The sequence below is a fragment of the Phyllostomus hastatus genome, unplaced genomic scaffold (assembly GCF_019186645.2).
Source record: "Phyllostomus hastatus isolate PE091 unplaced genomic scaffold, TTU_PhHast_1.1 phas_contig_86, whole genome shotgun sequence".
In the NCBI taxonomy this organism is placed as follows: Eukaryota; Metazoa; Chordata; class Mammalia; order Chiroptera; family Phyllostomidae; genus Phyllostomus; species Phyllostomus hastatus.
In genome coordinates, this window is record NW_025333977.1 from 34,622,512 (window position 1) to 34,634,162 (window position 11,651).

Genomic DNA, 11,651 nt, shown 5'->3' on the forward strand with positions numbered 1-11,651 from the left:
AGCGATTGGCTTTCATCTGCTAGGGGGCTTCTCTCACCGGGACTCGGGACTCCCGGGAAGTGGACTGGCAGAGCCGGGGGCCAGCTTGCGTCTCTCCAGACCCAGTAGAAGACCCCGGCGCACGGCTGCCTTTTAAGGCCGGGTGGGCAGGAGAGCCGACGCAGCGGCTGCAGCTGCGGAGACATTGAGGAGTGTGTGGGACAGGGGCCGGCATAGGGGCTGGCACAGAGAAACCATGGCCCCGCAAAACCTGGGCACCTTCTGCCTGTTGCTGCTGTACCTCATCGGGGCCGTGATCGCCGGGTGAGGAACGGGCATCCGCGCGGCATGGGGCTCTTGAGTCAGTTCTGGCTGGGAGAGCCTGAAGGAGGAGGAGGGGGCGTTGCTATGGTGAGACGGTAGGACGGAGGAATGGATAGTGTGGACCAGGTTGTTGGGGTGGAGAGGAGAGCAATGGGTGACACGAGTGACAGGGACTTACTGAGAGCCAGAGGTCTTATAGAGCTAGATTTGTCGGGAGGGGTAGGAGCTGGATGCAGTGCTAAACACAACGCAGGGGGCAGGGGGGCTGTGAGCTGGAGAAAAGGGCTATATAATGTTAAGCCTGCAACGAGCCATTGGGGAGTTGACATTAAAGTAGGTAGGTTAGTGCCAGGCTGAGTGAGGAAGTGAGCGGAACAGGTAGGGAAGTCTTGCTGGGACTGAAGGAAATTAAATTGAGGGAAAAAAGGCAGACCCTTTGGAAAGCCTTTGTATAGCTTCTTGAGATTTTGAGCCTAAGCTGTCATCATGCCTGTCTCTCTCCATGGTACATTTTGAGAAGCTGAATGGTATTATGAGCCAGAAAAGCATTTTACCAACAGGTAGCAGACCAGGATCCTAGCCCTCCCACCCCCACCACACTTTTGAATTATGTGACCTTGAAGGAACCACCTAAATTCACATCTGTAACATGAGGATAATAATGTGACTCCTGTATGAAGGGAGTAAGACCACCTGAACTCTTGAGGATCCTTCTAGCTTTTAAGATGCTATAAGCCTGGTGACCACAGGATATGATATGCCAGGCTTATATTTTAGAATGTGGGGAATGGTAAGGTCTTAGTTTCTAACAATTAATTGCTCTAAATAGAGAAAGTCTTAACCTAGCAGATCTTTGAAATTTAAGTGTTTGTTATTTTCTTAAAAGCTTTCCCCCTCTGCATATATGCTTAAACTTTGTCATTTTTTTTTTGTAAAACATCTTAACTAAAAAAAAATTCAACTTCTCCTAGGTCATGCTTTATTGTCTTTGTTAGTACTTTTTACACTTAAAGCAATAGGTATATTAAGGTGTTTAAACAAAATATCAGTATAAATATTCTTAATAATGTACCTTTGTAGCCCCAGTTGGTGTAGCTTGGTTGGGCATTGTCCTGTAAACCAAAAGGTTGTGGGTTCAATTCCCAGTCAGAGCACCTGCCTGGGTTGCAGGTTCAGTCTGGTTGGGGGCTGTACAGAAGGCAACCAATTGATGTCTCTCTCTCACATCAATGTTTCTCTCCCTGTCTTTCTTATTCCCTTCCCCTCTCTCTAAAATCAAAAATAAAAATTAAATTTTAAAAAATTTCACTTTTAAAAATGTATTACATAACTTTTTCATGAAGTATCCTTTCCTTCTCACTCCCCAGGAGAGATTTCTATAAGATCTTGGGGGTGCCTCGCAGTGCCTCTATAAAGGACATTAAAAAGGCCTACAGGAAACTAGCCCTGCAGCTTCACCCTGACCGGAACCCTGATGATCCACAAGCGCAGGAGAAATTCCAGGATCTGGGTGCCGCTTATGAGGTGAGCCAGGAGAAAGGATAAAGCTCGAATAAAACAGCTATAGAAAAGACTTTGTAACATGGGGAAGCACTGTCTTCTTTCAGGACATTTGTTTTTAAAAATAGACAGTAAGTAAAAGTAAAAGTAATATTTGATGCTATATTGTACATTAATGTTTATAGATGCCATTTCCTGCCTTTTCCATATTAACATTTGTTTTATTAAAGAGAGTAATGTTGAAAAAGATTACTGAAAGGAAGTTAGACTGATAGGTTACTAAGTAGATTAATCAGCAGCCAATAAGTTTGGGATCTGGAGCCAGAAACAGAAACAAAAATCTAAATGTATGCCTATGTGGACCAGACAAATAAAGTTCAGGGCAGGTATAAGATAAAGCATGACAGTGGATGTCCTGCTTCCCATATTGGGAATCAATAGGGATTGATGAGGACTGTGACACACCGAAGCCTTCTGGACCCATTTCAAGGGAGCAGCTGTTGTTCGGCCCCATCCAGCTTTGGCCATATACAAGTGCAATCAGTGTTCCCAGATCATTTAGTATTTCAAGAGAAGTAGAAATCTAGGTAACTAATTCAATTTAAAAATTTCATATTCGTGCAGATCAAACAATACAGCTGTTTGAACTTGCAATGTGTACTCTAGCAGACAGAACACTTTCTCATTCACTCTTCACCAGGACGTGAAATACAGTAGGGCTGGGCAGAGTCTTCCTCCCGTTTTCTTTTATAATTTTAACAACACTGAGGAATACTTATTGAATGCTTAATAAGTTATGTACTATTTGAAAACATGTTAGACACAGAACCTTCTAACACTAGGGTGGAAAAATTTTACAAATAAGCTATTGATATTTTTTATATCTATTAATTTAGGAGGTAGCTGTTTTGCATGTGTTGTAATTCACCTTTCCTCTAGAAATAGAAAAATCTGTGGTTTTATTTTTGTTTAGCTGTATTGAGATATAATTGACAAATAAAATTGTAATATTTTTAAAGTGTTCATCATGATGATTTGGTATACGTATACATTGTGAAAGGGATCCACTCATCCAGTTAACACATCTATCACCTCATGTATGTTTGGGTTTTTTTTTTGTGAGGGTATCACTGCATTTTAATTCTGCTTTCTTAGGAAATTTCAATCATACAGTACAGTATTATCAACACTAGTTACCATTTATTTCCATTTTCTAAAAGGGCACAGAAAATAATTGAACTCCAAATGTCATGGAGCTAAAACTTCTGAATTTAAGTAAAATTTCTATATAGTGAGAAGGCTAGATCCAAATCTGAAAAATATTAATAGTGGAAAAAACCCAAAGGAAGGGATCCCATGGCCTCCTGCATTAACGAAGTGAACAAACTGAAACAGAGACTTATCCCAGGTGAACCCTAGAACTGCTGGGGTCCCCCTTTCTTCTCTTGGTACAGTCAGGGATTCTGTGGGATCCAAATTTCTAACCTCAGGCCCACAAACTTGAGAGGGTTGGTGGACCCTCTTACATTATATGTAACATTTTGTTTCTTGTTGACAATATGGATTCCATATTTTTATATTTCCCATGTACTATATTTCCCATGAATATTCTGATTGTTTGCTAGCAATTGAATACCTAAAAATATTTTCCAAGAATGCTATTGCTATAAATTTTCCAAGACCTTTAAAGAATCTACCATGTTCTTTAGCTGTGATCTAGGCAGGTTCATTTATGAGATTACAAATTATTTAACTCTTAAGAACCTTTCTGAGTCACAAATTCAATTTTATTGTTGTTTGTTTTCTTTTTGTTTCTGTGTCATTCACTTGATTGCTTTTGTATCTTAGATAAATTAGAGCTGTAAAATTGAAGAGTGAACACAAATCTGTCTTTTCTACTGAGCTGGGATCACTGCATTTTAATTAGTTAACATTGTGTTGTTGGGCAATCAACTAATAATCTTTTTTTATTTCTTTTGGAAATAAAATAGTTTCTAAGACCATAGGATAAAATTGCATTCCTTAGACAGAAGAAAAGTAAGGAGGGAGTGAATGATAATAGATAATTTGAAAAGTAGTTTTGGGAGAGTTATTATGGAAGCCTCTTGTGTCCAAAAAGAAACTCACTAAAAAGTAGTCTTTGTTTTGGGGTTTTGAAATGGTCTTCCTTATAGATCCAAATGTAGGGTTCTTTTCTTTTTTTAAAGATGAGATCAGAGAAGTAGAGTTGCAAGTGGAAATATTGGAAATCCAAATTGCATGATAATGTCTTTTTTTGTTGTTTTTAAAAATTAACTCTTGCCCATTTCTGCTTTTCCAAGGTAGCTACTTATTTTTGAGGATATTTACCAAAACATTCCCTCTTCTCCTGGTCTATCATAGTGACTTTAGTCAAATACTGTAGTTACTTCTGGACTAACCCTTTTGTCTTAGCTTTTAAGAATGCTCATTTTCAAAGCCCTGGCTGGTGTAGCTCAGTGGATTGAGTGCAGGCCTGCAAACCCGGTTCTATTCCTAGTCAGGGCACTTGCCTGGGTTGTGGGCCAGGTCCCCAGTAGGGGGCATGTGAAAGGCAACCACACATCGATATATCCTCTCTGTTTTTCTCCTTCCCTTCCCCTCTCTCTGAAAATAAATAAAACCTTTATGAAAAAAGAATGTTCATTTTCACCTACACTCTTCCAAATTTTTTCACTCTTCTAAATAGATTTTAAATGTTAATAAATGTTTTCTGGGCCCCTTGCACATCATTTAGGCCTTGAGCCATATGGCAGTTCGATCTTCCCTTTCTTTGCTGAGTCAACAAGCCCCATCTACTTCCACCTCTCTTCTTCTGAGCCAACTCAGTGTGGGTTTGCAGTAACTTTCTCCTTCAGTCTGCTGTTCAAAGAGGAGTTGAAAATATCAAGGAAGGACTATATGTTTATTTAATTTTCAAAGGTATATGTGTTCATATACTTCAGATTGCTCTAAATAGACAGGAAGCTTTTTATTTTGGGGGGAAGGAAAATTATGAAGAGCATGGAAGCTTATTATATTTTTACATTTAGTATTTTGTGTGGAATGGGCCCAATGAGAAAGCATATGCCTTTGACTACATGTAGTTTTCGAAAACCATTAAAACTTCAAAAAGTCTTTTCAGGCTGTGAAATTGACCTTGAGCAACCTTCACAGAGCAGTGTCCCCTTTTACTCTCTGCAGTTCAAACAGGAGATCATGAACTTAAATGTGTATATGGCAGACGTCATTCTTTCACAAGTAGATTTCTATGTACCCACCAAAATGAAAAAGGAGGGTCTATCATATGATTCTCTTGATTTGTCAGCCTCCTAGTGGGTGTGTGTTGGGGGAGGAGGGCATGGTATGGCCGTGTAGGCCTATGGACTTTTAAGGCTGTCCTAATTTACTGTTCCTGGTACGAATGACAGTGCATCATAGACATATCCTCGTTTGTAGTTTAGAGAGAGACTATAGCGTAGTGGTCATGAGCATTGGAGTCCAACTGCATGGAGGTAAACCTGATGATTTCTTCTTACCTCTTTCCAGTTACTGTCCTCACTGTCATAGCCACATCTTTAATCTCAGATGCGATTTTTATGGGACTAGGGAAGTTTGGATAAATTTAAATGAAAAACGTAAACTGAGCAATCTGGAAATTATAAAATAGAAAATGCATCAAAGAATTTAGTCTGCTAAAGAAAAAACTTTACAATGTTCCTTAACATTGTACATAATGAAAACTGCATTCACTAAAATCTTAGACACAGTATCAGAATTTAAAAAAAAAACATAAATATGAATGTACCTTATCTGAACATTACCAACTCATGATATTTTTGTCCCCAGGTTCTGTCAGACAGTGAGAAGCGGAAACAATATGATACTTACGGTGAAGAGGGATTAAAAGATGGTCATCAGAGCTCCCATGGAGACATTTTTTCACAGTATGTAATTTAACCATCTGCAAAGCAGTAGTGCCTAACAATGCATCACTTGGTGATTATTAAACAATTATTCTTGCTCCCTTGTTCAGAAGCTTTTGATGAAAAGTGCAGCTCAACTGATCCTTGATTAAAAGGCCAATCATCATTTTCCCTGTGGGAATGTACTTGTCCCATTTTCATAAAGCTCCAGAAAAGACAGGTGGCACTGAAAGGGCTGTTAGTCTAGCCACCTGTATCAGTCAGAGGAACTTTGACAATGTTGCGGGGGAGATACATGTTGGAAACTAGTTTGTCCTCGTCTCCTCGCTGTCTTAGCATTTGCAAACCATTTAATGAGAAAAGTTATTCTTGTAAGCAGAGAGAGAGATTCCTACTTCCATACCTAGGACTGCCTCTCTGTCATCCTGTCAGCGCGAGAAGGACAGTTATGGCAGCCAGTGTTCAGGAAAGGAATTAGGGTTGAGGCTCTTATTTCCTGCTGTAAGGTGGCTTTCTGGACGTGCTGAGTGGCTGAAATAGTAAATACCTTTCCTTCCCACTCTGTGAACCCCTCGTTGTTGAGCACTTAAATTTCCACATGCTCTAGTAACACCCTATATTAGGAGAGCTTAATTTAGGGTTTTGAGTTAAGTTATAAACAAAATAGCCCTGGTTGAAGTGACTCAGTGGATTGAGTGCCGCCTGCAAACCAAAGGGTCACCAGTTCAATTCCCAGTCAGGGCACATGCCTAAGTTACAGGCCAGGTCCCCAGCAGAGGGTGCTTGAGAGGCAAACACCCATTACTGTTTCTCTGCCTGTTTTTCTCCTTCCCTTCCCCTCTCTCTAAAGAGAAATAAAACCTTTTAAAAAAAAGTTATAAACAAAATAATGCTTGAATATGCATTTCTATGGGGAGAGGGTTTATGACTTTCTTCAGATTCTCAAAGGATTTTGTGAACCCTTCTCCAAAAGAAGTTAAGAGTCACTGTTGCATACAACAGTGTTCAGGGGTGACAGTAGATTTTCAGGACTTGTGGAGATGTGTGAGTAATATGATTAGGAAATCCTTTTCTTCCCGAGGGTGGATTTGGGTTTAGCCTGGTAGGGCATGTCCTGCTTCCCTTCACTGCTAAGAAGTGATCCGCAGGGAGGCCAAAACAGAAAAAACCTTGTTTGTACTCCCTGTCCTCCCCCCACCGCTCTGCCCCAAGCAGATCCTCTCTCTCTGTTTTTATTTAAGATTCAGGGAATCTATTCACCAAGATTGGTTGTCAGGGAAGTTATATAGTTGTCACCATCACTGTGCTAGCATCTGAGGCTTCATAACACCAGCAATTAACATTAAGATTGGAACACCTGCACAGCTGGAGGTCACTGTATTAATCTCTAAGAGATGCTTCTGTTACTTACAAAAATTAGATTTGATGTTGCAGAAACCAGAACTTCCTTTTCCTTAAGGCTTAAAATTTTACTAAGGCTGATGCTTATTTAGTTTATTTAATTATGTACTCAAGGTGCTTGTACAGAGCTGCAGCTTTCACAAAAGTTAGTCTAAAAAGCATACAAAGTGAACATTGCAAATGTTCAAAATGACCCTTAGGTTCAGCATAACATGGTTTATGTATACTGTACCCTTTCTCAGTAAGTCCATTATCTATTGATATTTCTCAATATTGAAACATCATTTCACTGATTAAGCCTAATTCTGAATTCACTGGTATACTATATATGTGCACAGCACTATATATCTGGACAATAGTAAATTTGTTTGTGGTGGAGGCAATATAGTTGATATTGTATAAATTAAAAATTGTGTATGATATGTGACTCCAATGTATTAAAAGAGCTTTTTTAGTTTTGTACAATATGTTGGTAGGACACAATATTTTATGAATGTGAAGGAAACTAAATAATTGCAAGACATGAACTCTGACTTCTTTTCCTGATGAGTTTACATTTATCTACAGCTTCTTTGGAGATTTTGGTTTCATGTTTGGAGGAACCCCTCGTCAGCAAGACAGAAATATTCCCAGAGGAAGTGACATTATTGTAGATCTAGAAGTCACTTTGGAAGAAGTGTATGCAGGAAATTTTGTGGAAGTAAGTTCAAACAATACAGCTGTTCGTGTTGACTCCCAGGATTTGTTCTTTTTACTAAAAACAAAGGGTTTCTGGGCATCTTCTGTCCTTTAGGGGGTGGGAGAGTGACCAGATGTGTAGAATTGCATTAATTGTAGTCCTTGGTTCATCAAACACTGTTATTGTGTCATGGACTCACTCCCTGGCCCAAGAACTAAATAAAACAATGCCACCATTCACATCTACCCATGTGCTCCTTCTCCGGTACGTTCCCCTGGCTCCCTTCAAAGGCAGCTACTAACCTGAATTTTGTCTTTATTTTTCCTTTCCCATTCTTGCTTGTTGTATTATATATGTGAATATATGATTACTATGTCATTTATCTTCATTGTTTTAGACTTTGTAAAAATGGTGTCATACTGTATATTATCTTCTGGGACTGGCTTTTTCACCCATGTTGTTGCTTATAGCTATAATTCTACTGAATAGAATTTCACTGTGACCACAATGTATCAATATGCAAATAGGTTATTTCCAGTTTTTTTCGATTTCAAACAGTGCTTTTATGAACATTTTTGTATATATACCCAGGTACATATGAGCAAAAATTTCTCTTGGGTTTATATATGAGTGGAATTGCTGGATAATATGAACCAGCATTCATTTGTACAAGATAATACCACATTGTATTCTCATTTGATTGGTACCAGCATTTCCACCTACAATTTATAAAAGATTCTATAGATCTGCCCACTTCTCTAATACTTTGAATTATTAGACCTCTCAGTTTTCACCCAATAAATGGGTATACAATGTTATCTTATTGTGGTCTTAATTTGCACTTTTTGATTAATAATTAGGATAAACATCTGTATGTTTATTGGCCATATTTGTTTCCTGTCTGTGAAATGCTCTTTCATGTCTTTTGCCCATTTTTCTTCTGACCTTTTCATATTGATTTCTAAGAAAAGTTTATTCTCAGTACTAATCCTTTGTTGGCTGCATGTAATACAAATGTATCCTATCAGTTTATAACCTGTCTTTTCATTATATTGAAGATTTATTTAAATGAATATAAATAATTCATTTTAATGTGGTAAATTTATCAGTGTTTCCTTTTATGGTTGGCGTTTATGTCTTGTTTAAGAACTCTGCTCTAAAATCAGAAAGCAATTCACCTATATTTTCTACTAAAACATTGGAATATTTTAATTTGTGGTTATTCATCTTTGTTAATTCTGGAAAATTTATCTCTACTATATTTTCAGACATTTAAACCATTGACACGTCTATCAGCTCTTAAGTTTCTTTTAAATATTAGAAATATTTTTATCCTCCCCAGCTTCCTTCTAGGAGAGTGCTTCATGGTTTCCCAGCTCACTACTTCAATCCTCAGTCAACTCATATTTTTGTATGTAATATTTCTACTTGATTCTTGAGTTATTTCTTATTCTATTTCATTTTGCTAATGTCTTCCCTTATTCCCGTAGTATTAATTTCTTAGACTGTCTTCTCACCTAGATTTGCTCAAAAGACGTGTGCTGCCCAACTTATTACCTTTGGGGGCTGTGGTAGGTAGTTAGAGTCCTCAGGTCCCTTAGCTATTTGAGCTCATAATGGCCTCTGTGGGGATCAACCCCTCTCCCTTACAGAACATAGAGGGCAAGCCCTTACCTAGTGGTTTTCTCTGTGTTTTGTTTCCTTGGAGTTTTTGTTTGCTATCTGGGGTCTATTGTTTTCTGGGGAGGGGGCCAGATGGTGCCTTTCCTGAGGCAGTTCAGGAACAAGGCCATGGCAGAACTTCAGCTGTTTTTTCCCAGCATCCTCACTGCCCCTGCTAGCTCCTGCTGCCCTGTATGCGCCAGTTCAGAACAGCCTTCTCTCTCTGGAGTTTTCTCACACATTTTGTGTTATCATCATTGTTTCTAGGAATTCATATTTTCATACAGTTTTGCCAGGATTTTGGAGGAGATAGCAGTAGCCTAAGCATATGTGCCATCTCAACATGAAGCAACTTCTTCTTAGTTGTGGCTTTTGGTCAGAACAGCTGAAACAAGAAGGCTAGACAATTACAGAAGATGCAACTGGCTTGTAATGCTGTTGTTCAGTCTGAGGAATGGGAGCAAAAGGCAGTATGTGGGCCATCTCTCCTTCAAGAACAGGAGAGGGCGTTCAGGTGGGAGAAGAGCGGCGAGCCCAGTTAACTCCCGTGTTCCCTCCCAGACCTGTTGCCTGCAGCCATTGCCAGTACATGGTACACCTCACTTTTTGCAGTTAGTGTGGTTTTGAACAAATTCTTTTTAATCTAATTATTGTAAAGGATGTAACTTACCTTGCCATTTAAATGAACCAATAGTATTTTTTTTTTTAAGAAAAAAAATACTTTGAGAGAAGATAGTGGTTAAAAACATGGACTCTGGAGCTAGAGTGCCTGGCTTAGAATCCTGGCTCTGCCATGGAATCCTGGCTCTGCCAAGGTCACATAACTGATGTGTGTGACCTTGGTCATGTTACTGAACTTTGTGTGTTTCCATTACTTCCTCTGTAAAATGGAAGTAGTAACAGTATCTACCTCATAAGGTTGCTGCTGGGATTAAATGAGTTCATATATGTAAAAGCAATTAGAGCATTGCTTGGCACATGGTAAGTGCTATAAAGTATTGCTCTGATTACTGTTGTGGTTGTTTATTCTGTTCTGGGCTCTTGTATGTTGGAAGGTGGGCTTTCAGGGGCCTGTCTCCAAGCCTTTGTGTCATGCTGCTGTGTGAGCATGTACTTTGTGATTACATGTTTCACTAATTAAACAGATAAAAGCAATAATACATTTCTCCATATATATTAATTTCCACACACTTAGAGGGATCAGAATATTTGATTACAGTCATCTACAAAGAGAGGATCGTTGCATGTCTTCTTAGGGGCTAAAGTACCTGAACTGAGACAGCACTGGAAGCAGTCCTAGACTGAGTTGCCTGAAACAAGGAATTGTTCTCATTAGGTTAATCAGAGGTGATGTTCTGGCGGCAGCCACATACCAGCTCTTAAAGACTGTGGTTGTTCTTCAGGGGTTATGCATGACACAGCTCAGATTTCTAAAACATAGTAACTCGGTGGACTACTTTAAATCAGTAGTACTTAATTGTGACTTAGAAATGCTGATATATTACACATTTTCCTGTCCTTTCTTATTCCCCTGTCTCTTCTCCAACTTTAGAATCTGAGTCATTTAAACATCTGTCTGTTTCATTACTGTTTGGGGGCTGTTCGAACTCTGTAAGTACTTCTCTCAGCTCAGGGCTGAGGCACAGCTTACCAGAGGAGGGGAAGTTCCAGCCCTGGCACATGTGCAGAGCCCTGGTCAGTTGAGGAAGCCAAAAGCTGCTTTACATGAGAGGGAAGCTGACATTGTTTATGCGCTTCTTAGGTAGTTAGAAACAAACCTGTGGCAAGGCAGGCTCCTGGCAAACGGAAATGCAACTGTCGGCAGGAGATGCGGACCACCCAGCTGGGCCCAGGGCGCTTCCAGATGACCCAGGAGGTGGTCTGCGATGAGTGCCCCAATGTCAAGTAAGTGACAGTTGTTCTTCCAAAAGATACTCTAATCATCTCATTTGTCTAATAAAATGCTAATGGACCATTCCTAGAGTTTTTCCCTCCCTCCCCTCACTCTTTTCTCTCTCATGTTCTGCCAGAGGACAGAACAAGGAAATGTACCTCTTAATTTTTTCCAAAGGTACTTCTTCTAAATATCTCCCTTTATGTTTCTGAGCTATTATGCAGTGGTCTATATTTCTCAATATACCTGATAAATATTTGATGTTTCATTTTTCATACTTGGAATATTA

At 39.3% G+C, this 11,651-nt stretch overlaps 1 protein-coding gene across 1 annotated transcript in view; it reads left to right on the plus strand.

Annotated features, from left to right (window-relative positions):
- Positions 1 to 11,651, plus strand: part of DNAJB11 (DnaJ heat shock protein family (Hsp40) member B11) — a 15,923-nt gene continuing 4,272 nt past the window's right edge. The window contains exons 1-5 of the mRNA XM_045851199.1: positions 1 to 303; positions 1,671 to 1,827; positions 5,650 to 5,747; positions 7,695 to 7,827; positions 11,231 to 11,373. Of these exons, the coding sequence (XP_045707155.1) occupies positions 236 to 303; positions 1,671 to 1,827; positions 5,650 to 5,747; positions 7,695 to 7,827; positions 11,231 to 11,373 (599 nt within the window). The 5' untranslated portion in view covers positions 1 to 235. The remainder of the gene's footprint in view (positions 304 to 1,670; positions 1,828 to 5,649; positions 5,748 to 7,694; positions 7,828 to 11,230; positions 11,374 to 11,651) is intronic.